At 25.0% G+C, this 12325-nt stretch overlaps 3 protein-coding genes across 3 annotated transcripts; 2 read left to right on the forward strand and 1 right to left on the reverse strand.

Annotated features, from left to right (window-relative positions):
* Positions 1-2212: 2212 nt before the first annotated feature.
* Positions 2213-3388, forward strand: Phum_PHUM395580 (uncharacterized protein; the record flags this gene model as incomplete). The annotated part of the gene is made up of 3 exons (XM_002428593.1): positions 2213-2527; positions 2785-3136; positions 3330-3388. The coding sequence occupies 3 exons, from the start codon at positions 2213-2215 to the stop codon at positions 3386-3388; spliced, it is 726 nt and encodes a 241-aa protein (XP_002428638.1).
* A 1574-nt stretch (positions 3389-4962) lies between these two features.
* Phum_PHUM395590 (uncharacterized protein) lies at positions 4963-6118 on the reverse strand (the record flags this gene model as incomplete). The annotated part of the gene is made up of 5 exons (XM_002428594.1): positions 4963-5229; positions 5447-5540; positions 5630-5684; positions 5766-5883; positions 6056-6118. 5 exons carry the CDS (start codon positions 6116-6118, stop codon positions 4963-4965), a joined length of 597 nt encoding a protein of 198 aa, XP_002428639.1.
* A 1715-nt stretch (positions 6119-7833) lies between these two features.
* Positions 7834-9477, forward strand: Phum_PHUM395600 (uncharacterized protein; the record flags this gene model as incomplete). Its single annotated transcript, XM_002428595.1, has 5 exons — positions 7834-8055; positions 8163-8513; positions 8591-8701; positions 8777-8927; positions 9443-9477. 5 exons carry the CDS (start codon positions 7834-7836, stop codon positions 9475-9477), a joined length of 870 nt encoding a protein of 289 aa, XP_002428640.1.
* Between the last annotated feature and the right edge of the window lie 2848 nt (positions 9478-12325).

Raw genomic sequence — 12325 nt, forward strand, 5'->3', positions numbered from 1 at the left:
CTACCAAAAGGTCATGTTTGTAAAATGTTTCAAATTCAAGAGTCTGAATAATCCATCAACATAGGTAGGTATCTCTTGGGCCATGTGGTATTCCAGTACCTGAATTTTTCAAAAATTTTTATCTTTAATTTTAATTATCAAGGTAAAATTTAGAATAAGTGAATAGTAAACTATATTACTTACTTATTTAACAAAAATATTTTGATATGTTTCAATAATAATAATAATTGAATAATTTGAAATTGATGTTGTGTGTAATTACAATCCAAGATGGCCATCACAACAAATAAGAGTAACTGGTGATGAAGCTGCATCAGACAAAAAAAAAAATTTTATGATTTTAGAAGAAAGAATAAATTAAGAAAAACAGGCAATTAAGATTTGGTATAAGAAGAAATAATAATAATAATAATAAATTGTAAAATAAAGAAGAAAAATGAATATATAAAAAATAACCAAAAACTTACATAAAAAATTTATTATTATTCATATAATTGATTTGATATATAGAAATCTTGACCTACAGTGTGGCACGTAATAATGTCCTACGATTTATGAATACAGAAATTTTTTTTAAAGAATATAAATTTATAGTTATGTTTTATGTTGAGATTGTTTAGTATCGAAAAAGATTTCGGTGGAAATTGAACAGTGGTAAAGTGTTAACGGGAAAAAAACCAAAAAAAATAAAATTTTCGAAATGAAGGTAGGATAAAGCTTTGAGTTTAAATAAAAAAAAAAAAAATAACCTAAACTGTACATACTACTACTATAATGGAGAGTTTTTTAAAAAGGATTATCTTAAAGGCAATCACTTTTAATAATCTAATTAAACAAAAACACTGACTATACATTTACTTAAGTTTGTAAATTTTAAAAAATTAAGTAAAATATTTACCAATATATAACTATTACTTGTAGTAAGCATCGTGGTAAATGCTATTTAACAGGTTTTATTCCTTTGAAAAGACGCTGTCGTTTTATTACACAATATGAAAATGTTTCAAGATGGAGACAATATCACCAAGCACGTTTTTTCTCAAATTTTTTAATTTAATAAACTTCAAATTGGATAAAAATTATTAAAACTCTTTTTTTAAAACTTAATAAAACTTTCTGTAGCTATTGAAAATAGTTTTAATATAAAATAACTACATTTTATTGAAAAACTTAAACATGCCTGCAATGAGCACAACTACAGTATTAACGGATGTTAAAACATAGACGTACAAATATTTTGGCGCCACGATGTGAGAGTTTTCGAACCACAGAGTATACAAAAATTACCATCTGTGAGAAATTAAAAAATTATCAAATCAGTTTTTGAAATAATTTCTTTTTTTTCGTGCGTAAAAATATAAAGGGATAGACTTTAAATTACACAAAAGAATCAAAATTTGTAAACGAAAACATTTTTTTTAATAAAATCGATTTCATTAAATAATATAAACGATAAAGGAATAAAATCGTAGACGTATTTGAGCTTTCTTAAAAAATTAAATGAATGCTTAATGATATATATATTACGAAATATTTTACTCTATGACTTAATTTTAATTTCAGATAACTATTTTACTGTGTCTTTTTATTGGATCGATCTCGGCTGAATATGTAGGTAATGGTAATGGTAATGGTAACTCTTATGGAGTACCTGCAGGTTTTACATCACCTCCTTCAGGACCGTATCCGCCTAGTGGATGGAAACCTTCTGGTATAGTATTAATGTTTATACCAAAAATTATATTCAACTAAATAAAATCTTTTGTCTGTTGCGCTGAATTTAATTTTTTAACGGTTTTTTTGTTTTAGGTAGAAGACTTTTATTACCAGGAGAAAGCCGAAATGGTAATGGGCCACCTTTGACAGAATATGGCCCATCTGTAGACAACCAATACATACCCATCACGGGACCAACTGGGGTAAAGAGAGAACTTTAAAATTTATTTATAAATTTGTATAAATTTTATGAGTTTTAATTTAATGTTTTAATTATAGCCATCCGGTAATGGAAACGGTTTCAATGGTAATGGAAATGGTCACAATGGCAATGGTAATGGTCATAACGGAAATGGTAATGGATTTACCAATGGAAATGGTAATGGCCATAACGGAAATGGCAATGGATTCTCCAATGGTAACGGACACAATGGAAATGGTAATGGTTATAACGGAAACGGCAATGGATTTGTAAATGGAAACGGTCTTAATGGAAATGGCAATGGTCATAACGGAAACGGTCACAATGGCAATGGTAATGGTCATAACGGAAATGGCAATGGTCATAACGGAAACGGTCACAATGGCAATGGTAATGGTCATAACGGAAATGGCAATGGTAATGGTCATAATGGAAACGGTAATGGATTTACCAATGGTAACGGTCATAATGGAAACGGCAATGGATTTACCAATGGAAACGGACACAATGGAAATGGCTTTAATGGAAACGGAAATGGTCACAATGGTAACGGATTTACAAATGGAAACGGTCACAATGGTAATGGCAATGGTTTCACCAACGGAAACGGTCACAATGGAAATGGATTAAACGGAAACGGTAACGGGCACAATGGAAATGGTAATGGCCACAATGGAAACGGTCTAAATGGTAATGGTAATGGTAACGGTAACGGTAACGGGCACAACGGAAACGGTAACGGACTTAATGGAAATGGAAACGGCAACGGAAATGGTTTCAACGGAAACGGTAACGGACTTAATGGAAATGGAAATGGAAACGGAAACGGCAACGGAAATGTTCCAGCCGTGTATTTACCTGCACAGGATTTAGGAGGAGGTCTTCCCTTCCTTCAATTATCCCTTCCAACTTCCGTTGCAGCTAGTCCATTAAAAACAGGAGCGAGTAGTTATTATTCAATTTATCGGCTTCCCTTAACTCAATCATCCGGATCGAGAGTTTTCACTACGTTTAACGGAGGAAACACTCTATCATCTTATCCCGCACTTCAAGCATTAACTACCGCTCCCGACGTAAACAATTTCTATTCCTACTCTCAAGTTCCATTAGGTACTACCTCTCAAGCATTCGGTAGTGGTTCGTATCCATATTACTTTAGTCAAGGAAGTGGTTTACTTCAAACCGGAGTCGGACAACATTATACATTGCTTACCAATGGTTTATCTCACAAATCCAATTACTATAAAATAAAACGCAGACGTTAATTAAAAAAAAAAAAAAAAAATTATCATGACGTCACATAAAAAAAAGTTAATATTACGATACGATTGTAAATATATATGAGTTTACATCTTTTAGTATATATATTAATATCAAGTATATATGCATCCTTTTCCTTTTTTTTTTTTAGTTACTTTCAAATCGCTCATCATCAACAATGATGTTCCTTCAAAAAAGTGTTCCAATTAATTTTTTACTATTCATTTAACGTGGCTGTAAATTTCATTATTATTAATATAATATTTGATATTGTAATAAAAAAAATAATAAAAAAAAAATAATAATAATAATAATTATTTTATCATATTTTTTTCCGTTTTTTTCTTATATTTAAACAAATTAAATTAAATTAAAAACAAAATGAATTTAAAAATTCATATACTCATTTGATATAACAATCACATAATTCAATTATTATTATTATTATTAATTTAAATTAAATTTTGTTTTTAATTTATTACAATGGCCTACACACACAACAAAAAAAAAATTTTATAAAATTTTTAACTAATACTAAAAAAAATATATATATATATATAATATATTTAACAAAACATATTGAATTTATATACTATTACAATATCGTGATAATAATGATAATAATAAAACGGTTTGGTAACTATATTCTTGATACAATTAAAAAATTTTATCATTTTTTTTTCAAAGAGTTCAACGACCTTTAAAAACAATTACCTGATAATAAAAACATAAAAATTTAAAAAAAAAAAAAAAAAAAATACAAATCAATTTTTAAATTTCAAAAAAAAAAAAACAATAATAATAATAATAATAATAATAATAATAATAATAATAATAATAATAATAAATAAATACAAATTTATTCATTTTTTAATATTTCGCCATTAAAAAATAATAATATTAATAATACTAGAAAAAGAAAATTAAAAAAAAAAATAAAGAAAAAATATTAAGATCAATTTATACTTAAAAAATTATCAAAAACTTAATAATAATAATAATAATAATAATAATAATAATGTTTTTTTAAGTTAAACACGCCATTAATAAACTACCTGAATGTTTAATTAATAATTTATTAACATATTTTATTGGCCCATTTTTGTTTTTGTTTTATCATTCATCAACAGCTGCCTAAATATACTGTATACATTTATTTCATAATTATTATTATTATTAATATTAAAATATAATGAAAATTCTACATATTATGATTTAATAGCTTGATAACCGAATAGCGATATACAAATTTTTTTTTTTTAACTTAAACAAATGAATAATTTTTAAAAAAAATTTCATTAAATGCAATACTTACAGAATGTTTAAATAATTACAATGGTTTTAATGAGATTATTATTATCATTATTACTTTTTCATTCAATCGATATCATTTTTTTTTTTTTATAATAAAGTTTAAATTATTATTAAAGATCTTCATTTACATTCAAATTATAATCTAAGAAAAAATAGAAAATAAAAATTAGATTATTAATTAATACAACAATTTATCATTTCAATACATATTAGTTATTAAAAAAAAAATAAATAAATAAAAAAATAGAGATAATAATAATAATAATAATAATTTCATTGATTCATTTTTTCTTCTCGATTTAACTATTAATTATTATAATAATAATAATCTAAACTTAAAAAATAACGGCAATATTAATAAATAATGTTTAATGGTAATTTTTCAATTTTTTGATTCTTTTTTTTTTTTTATGAGAAATACACAAATTATTATTATTATTATCATGTAAAATTAATAATTGTAAATTACTTCAGTCTATTTTTTTATCCAATTTATCATTCGAATCGATTATTTTAGTCGATGATGATCCATATGACACGCTTTTACATTTTTTACCCTTATGCCTTAATTTTTGTATGAGATCAACATTATCATCATTCAATTCTTTTTTGTAAAATGATTTGCTCTCTCCTCCATCTTTTTCTTTTGATATTTTTTTTTGTTTTAAATACTGAGCCTGCAATTGGGCTTGTTTTAATTTGGTCATTAACTGACCCGACTGGTACAGCCAACTCGCCTTAAATAAAAACATTATGTAATTATACAACTTTCTCAAATACATAAATGTACAAAATATTATCATCATTCTTATAAATGTATTAAAATTAATGAGATAATAATAATAATATTGCATTATTCGATAAATTTGAATGCTGACAGGAAATCGGGAAAAAAAAGTTTAGTAACATGGCAAGTTGTTGTTTCGAGGGTTTAAAAGAAATTCATAAACTCACCACGAGGACCATACAATTTAAAAGAATCGGTGTTGAGAAAACTAACGATATAAACATTCCCTTGCTGTCGAAATACTGTTGCTTTGAAAATAAGCTAAAATTAAATCGTAGTGATGAATTATCACAGAAATTTCAAAATAAATAAATTACAAGTATATATTTATTTATCAATATAATTCTTACTTAAAATGAGATGCAGCCAATTCGTTAATACTCTCAGAAAAATAAACTAAGCTCACTAAAAATTAGAATTAATTTATTAGTATTAAACAAAATCATTTTTTTTCTTATTGGCATTGTATTGTAATACAAAACTTACACAAAACTAAAAGTAAAACAACTTGAAAATTTCCATGATTTCGTGTGAGAACGGTTGTCATTGAAACACCTATGTGAAAAATAATTAAACCCACAAGCCATGGATCACTCCATTCGATCTAAAAATTATTTTTTTATAAAAAAAAAAAAAAAAAAAAAAATTTGTTAAAATAATAATTTCACAATTCAAAAACGACAAATTTAAAAATTAAATTTAAATTAAAATCATTTAAAACGATTCGTAATTAACGACTTAATTAATAACGTTTTTTAATTTAACGTAAACCTTACATTTTTTAATATTGTCAATAATCCGTTAATTTCATCAATTTTAAAATCATCGGGTTCCGCCATTTTAATTTTTTTTGCCGTGAAATCAGTGAAATGTTAAATTACGAACATTGTCGAACATTGCCGAACGGTAATCCCTTCGAAATAATAATCGTTAAATCTCTCTTCCGTATGCGCTCATCATCCCCTAAGTATCATCCCTATTATTATCAATTCGCCCTCTTATCAAAATTTTTTTTTTTTTTATACTTTCATACACCACCTGAATTACGGATTAAAATTTCATTTACTTTTCAAAAAAAAAATTATTTTTTTTTCATCGATAATCTCATTAAATTATGTAATAATAATAATAATAATATAATAATAAAACCGAGACTGACCCTGAATATTATTTAAATCGTACTTTATTCATATGATCAAAGTTCGAAATTTTTTTCTTTTTTTTAAATGAAAACAAACGTTAAAAAAATTTTTTTAATAAAAAAAAAAAAAAAAACTTGACGTCGTCTTTTCCTTTCACACACAAAAAATTAGCTCACGAACTAAATTTTAAATTTAAAAAAAAAAATTGCTTTTCTTCCTGATACTTTTGCATGTTACTTTTTTTAAAAAAAAAAAAATGGCGTCCCATATTTTTAACGAATGAATATTTTATGTAAAAAAATAAATTATTCACAAATATCCATTAAAGTTTTAAAGAATGTTCTATTTGTCGATTATAATAATAATAATAATAATAATAATAAGTAAAAGGTAAACGAAATGGGGATTTTTCAAGTTTGAACAACACGTGAAGAATTAAATAATAATAATAATTATGTATTTTCCAAAGGATTTGATTGTAAATGAAAAAGTTTCGGATTTCGATTAGAAAACTCATTTTTTTTTGTTCTTTTGTGTGAAAACAATAAGAGAAATAATAATAATAGATAGATAGATAGATAGATAGAAGATAGATGATAAATTTATCTTATTTCATTATATGCGACACGTTTTTTTAATAATTTCAGAATTGAATTCTTTGTCTTCATTCTTTTTTGAGGAAGAGAGATAATATTAGGATATCCTAAACAATTTAAATGTGTTACAATGTATACAAAACAACCGATACATGTTATAATAATAATAATAATAATTTCGTAAATGGACGTGATTTTCATGTGAACTTTGACTGTTGATAAGAAACTTAATAATGATTAATTCTTATTATGTCTCATCAAATTTTCTTTCTTTTACCATAATAAACGTCCTTCAAACTCATACTTTTTTTTTTTTTTCTTTTTTTTTTTGTAAATATATTTTAATAGTTTAGGTCAGTTTGTGTTTTTCAGTAGTAGTCATCCACCGAGTTTTAACCACCCCCCTTGGGAGAACACACACATTAGTTTGTTATTGTTGTTGTTGTTGTTTTGTGCGTATTGTTTTTCATCGTGAGTGTTATTTTACCGTTAGTATTATTATTATTATTTTTTTAAATAAAGGTAAATTAATGTTTTGATATACACGCGAGTTAACGAGGATGGGATTTAAAAAAAAAAAAAAAAAATGGCGACCTAAAATTGATTTTTAATAATTTAAACTCGAGCAAAAAAGAAAGAAAATGGACGTCCGATCGATATTATTATTAATTATTAATTTGCTTTTTTTTTTTTTTTTATTTATTTAATTCCGTTAAAAAATTAATAAGTCATTAATTTCATTTCACTTCCGTTAGTAAAAATAATAATAATAATTTTTGATGGAAAATTTTGTTTTGTATTTTTACCCGTAGGAAAATGGGTCGTGATTTAAAATTAGAATTAGAACCCCTAACTCCCGAATTGATAAAAAAAGCGGAAGTAGAATTACGGGAAACTCCGGAACGTGTAGAAGAATCCGTTGAAGAATTGAAAAAATTATTAAAACAAAATTCAAATTTATATTACGATCATTCACCGGAAGTTTTAATAAGATACCTTAGACCTGTTAAATTTTATCCGGAAAGTGCTTTGTCTTTGGTAAGTAAAAACCTTTTTGCCTTTTTTTGCGACGTTTAAAAAAAGGAAAATAGTTTTTCCGTTAAATTTCCCTCCAGTAATTTTTTTTAAATCGTAAATATATTTAGATGAGAAGAATAGCAGAATTTAAAGAAAAAAATAAAGATTTACTCACCGGTCTCATGCCGGAAAAAGTTGAAAAAATTATGTTGAACGAAGATATTGTTAACGTGCTCGCTAACAGAGATCACAAGGGAAGAAGAATATTGATTAACAAAGCTGGAAAAGCTTGGGATCCTAAAAAAGCAACTCCAGATCAAGTTTTTCAAATGTTTTATTTGATTCATCAAGGTGCACTGCTGGAACCTGCAACACAAGTCAATGGAGTCGTTGTTATTTTAGATTTTGACGGATTGGGAATGGCACAAGTTCTTGCATTAAGTCCAAGCTTTTCTTTAAGGCTTTTAAATTTTATACAGGTGCCTATCATTAACTGTAATTCAAGTTTAAAACCATTCATTTTCTTCAAAATTTCTGTACAAAATTTTATTTTTAGGATGCTATGCCATTAAGACTGAAAGAAGTTCACATAGTTAATCAACCTTGGTTGTTTAATATGGTTTGGAAAATTTTTAAACCCTTGGTTAAAGAAAAATTAAATAAAAGAGTAAGGAAAATTCAATCGATTTCTAGCCAGATTTTTTTTATGTTTTTATTTATTTTTTTTTGTTGAATTTTCCAGCTGCATTTTCACGGTAATAAATTACAAGAATTGCATAAATTCATTCCGAGAGATTATCTTCCAGAAGATTATGGCGGAAGTCTTCCAAAAGTTGATTATTCTGCAAAGGATTGGTATCCGATATTAAGAAGTTTGGATGATTCCATTAGAGGTAAAACAAATTTTATTTGTTATTCCCTTACAAAATGGCTTTATTATTATTATTATTATTATTATTATTATTATTATTATTATTATTATTATTATTATTATTTGGTAAGGTTTCATCCTTAAAATCAAATTGAGGAAAAATAATAATACAAAAAATTTCCATTTTAAAAAAAAACTATTAATATAATTTTATCGGGACAAAAAAAAATTTTGTAATTTAAATTTAACGTTTGTTTATTTAACGATCCGTTTGTTTGTTCGTTTGTTTGTTTGTTTGTTTGCGTCTGTTCAAAATACATCGAATCATGTATTTATAAATTAAAGTTTTTAAAACGAGTATTAAATTAGTTTCGAATGTCATTCTTTTTTAAAACGTTAATGCAAAGATAAATTAAACGACGCCCTAGGGAAACCAAATAATAATAATATTAATAATAATAATAATAATAATAATAATAATAATAATTTAAATTTAAATTTAAAATTTAATATTTCTTTTCTTTTATTTATTTACAGAAAACAATAAATATGGACTCGTTAAACAATCCTGATGTTTTATCAACGAATGATTTTATTTTCTCTGTTTTTTTTTTTGTTGTAAAGAAAAATTTTTTTTTTTTTGTTAAATACATAAAATTTTTATTTTTTTGTTTTCAAAGTTTAAAACTAAAGAAAATCCTTTTTAAAACAAATAATAATAATAATAATAATTTTTTTAAAAAATGAAATTCAGGTGCGAAACGTTTTGAAGGTTCGAAATGAAAGGTATCCTTGTTAAATAAATAAATAACTAAGTAAAAAGAATCGTTAAAACTTCAATAATTTCGTAATTATTATTTATTATTAAAATTATTATTATTATTTATTTACAAACTTTTCAATCAGTAAAATATATTACGTAATAAGTTATTAATTAATAAAAAATTAATTAACGTTAACTCGAGATTCGTAATAAAAAAAAAAAAAAAAAAAAAAAAACGTTAATAATTTTACTGGAAAATTTTATTTAAAAAGAAAACAATTAAGTGAAGGCACGAGTTAACAATAATAATAATAATAATAATAATAATAATAATAATAAATAAATAAATAAATTTATTTAATTAATGATATCAAAGTCCATTAATAAAAATCAAACTGTTGTTGGAATTTATTACGATTTGATTAAGACCCTCTCCGACAAAGTTTTTTTTTTTCGTCGAAAACCGCCGTATTTAATGGAGGGAGAGGGGAGGGGGGAAACGTCGGTAAATAATCGATGATGAGCTAAAAAAGGAAAGGAAAAAGGAAAAGGTAAAGAAAACATTTAAAAAGCTTCTTCGTCGGTTTGCCAATGGGAAACAACAACAACAACAACAACATTAGCATGTTAATATTAAATTGTCTCTCGTTCAATGTAAGCCTGACCTGTGATGTAATCAGGTGTCGATTTTCAATGTGTTATTTTTATATTTTTAATTATTATCATCATCATTGATTTCGTTTTATTCAAGGTACCTACACACACGCACACGCACAAATGCGTAATTAATTTAAAAAAAATTTAAAAGTGTTTTTGTAATTTAATTACATCAAGGTACGTATTTTTATATTTTTGTCTCATACGTAAAAAAAAAACAAAATGGCGGCGATTAAAAAATTTTATTTATTTTTAATTAAAAATTTAATAGAGTGAAGCAAAATAATAATAATAATAATAAACGTTTTCTTTTTTATTTCGGTAAACAAAAATAAAATTTTTCATCGAACGTCTTCTGCTACGTTAAAAACACGATATTAAATTACACTGCATTACCTACGTACATATAGATACTCACGACGGTACGTATTTTAAAATGTTTATTTATTTAATCTCAAAAATTTAATTATTAATAATTAATGACTACAAAATTATGTACATGAAGTAAAAAATAAATTTACATAACTTTACTTAAAATTTTCTAGAAAAAAAAATAAATTAATTAACGATCTTGCATCTTGCCGCAAATAATTTTTTTTTTTTTTTTTTTGTGAATTCCGCAATAACGATTGCATTTTAATTGTTTTTAATAATAATAATAATAATAATAATAATAATAATAGGTTTACGTAAAAGAGCCTACCTAAACCTTAGAGGTATTTTAAATAAGTCACTGACTGGTTTCAAGGCTAATAAAAAAAACAATGTGAAATTATCGTGTGTGTGTGTGTGTGTGTGTGCGTCATTTAAAAATGTCATTTCATTGTCTTGGTCAGTCAATTCATTTCGCTCATAAAAACTTTTATTAAATATTATGTAAAATGATAATAATAATTATCAGAACGGCATGGTACGTTCGCAAACAAAATTGTTTTCCCTGACATTTTCCGACATTTTCCAAACGGGATTTAAATACAGCCTTCATTTAAAAAAAAAAAAAAAAAAAAAAATTTTTTTTAAAAGTTTTTCCCCATAAAAAAATTTTTTTATTAATACCATTATCTCTCTCTCTCTCTCTCTCTCTCTCTCTCTCTCTCTTTCTCTCTCTCTGTCTTTCTCTCTCTCTCTCTCTCTCTCTCTGTTTCCCTCTCTCTCTCTCTCTCTCTCTCTCTCACACACACATTTCAAGGGAAATAAAGGGGGGGGGAAAAACCTTTTTAAATTTTCTTTTAGGGGGAAACTTTTTAACTAAAAAAAAATTATTTTCATCGACAAATGACCCATTTAAAGAAGGGAGAAAAAAGGCATATTGATTACAACTCGAACGACATTTTTTTTTATTTTGTTACGTCACTCGAAAGCTAAACATGCGACCGCGTGTGATATTTAAAATATAATAATAATAATAATAATAATAATAATAATAATAATAATAATAATAATAATAATAATAATTGTAAATTTTACGCAATGGATTAATTAATACTTATGTAAATAAATTTTAAAAAAAAAGGGTTTTTAATTTTTACCACGTGGATAACTCAATACCACCCCCTCGTACGTGGATTTATATTAAAAAAAAGAGTAATAATAATAATAATAATAAAAAATAGGGGATGAATTATTGTCGTGTTCTTCATATTTTTATATATAATGTAAATGCATACGAGAACATAATAGGGGGGAAATTTTAATTATTTTTTTTTTTCTCGGAGTTTTTACTTGTTGGGGAATATCAAGCTTCAACACGCATGTGATACTACTATATATGAATCACAATGAATGTTAAAACGTTTGCTTTCAGTTTACGGTTTTACTTTTTTTCTGAGTGTTTGTTACATATAAAATTTTCCTTTTTCTCTATTTTCCTCTCACTCTCACTATCTCACTATCTCTCTCTCTCTATTTATTGCTGTCGTAAATGTATTTTCCCGTAATAATTATAATAAATAAAAAAAAAACAATTAAAATTATTTACAATATTATAAATAAATTATTAT

The sequence above is a fragment of the Pediculus humanus genome, genomic scaffold, assembly GCF_000006295.1.
Source record: "Pediculus humanus corporis 1103172107888 genomic scaffold, whole genome shotgun sequence".
NCBI classification, from domain to species: Eukaryota; Metazoa; Arthropoda; class Insecta; order Psocodea; family Pediculidae; genus Pediculus; species Pediculus humanus.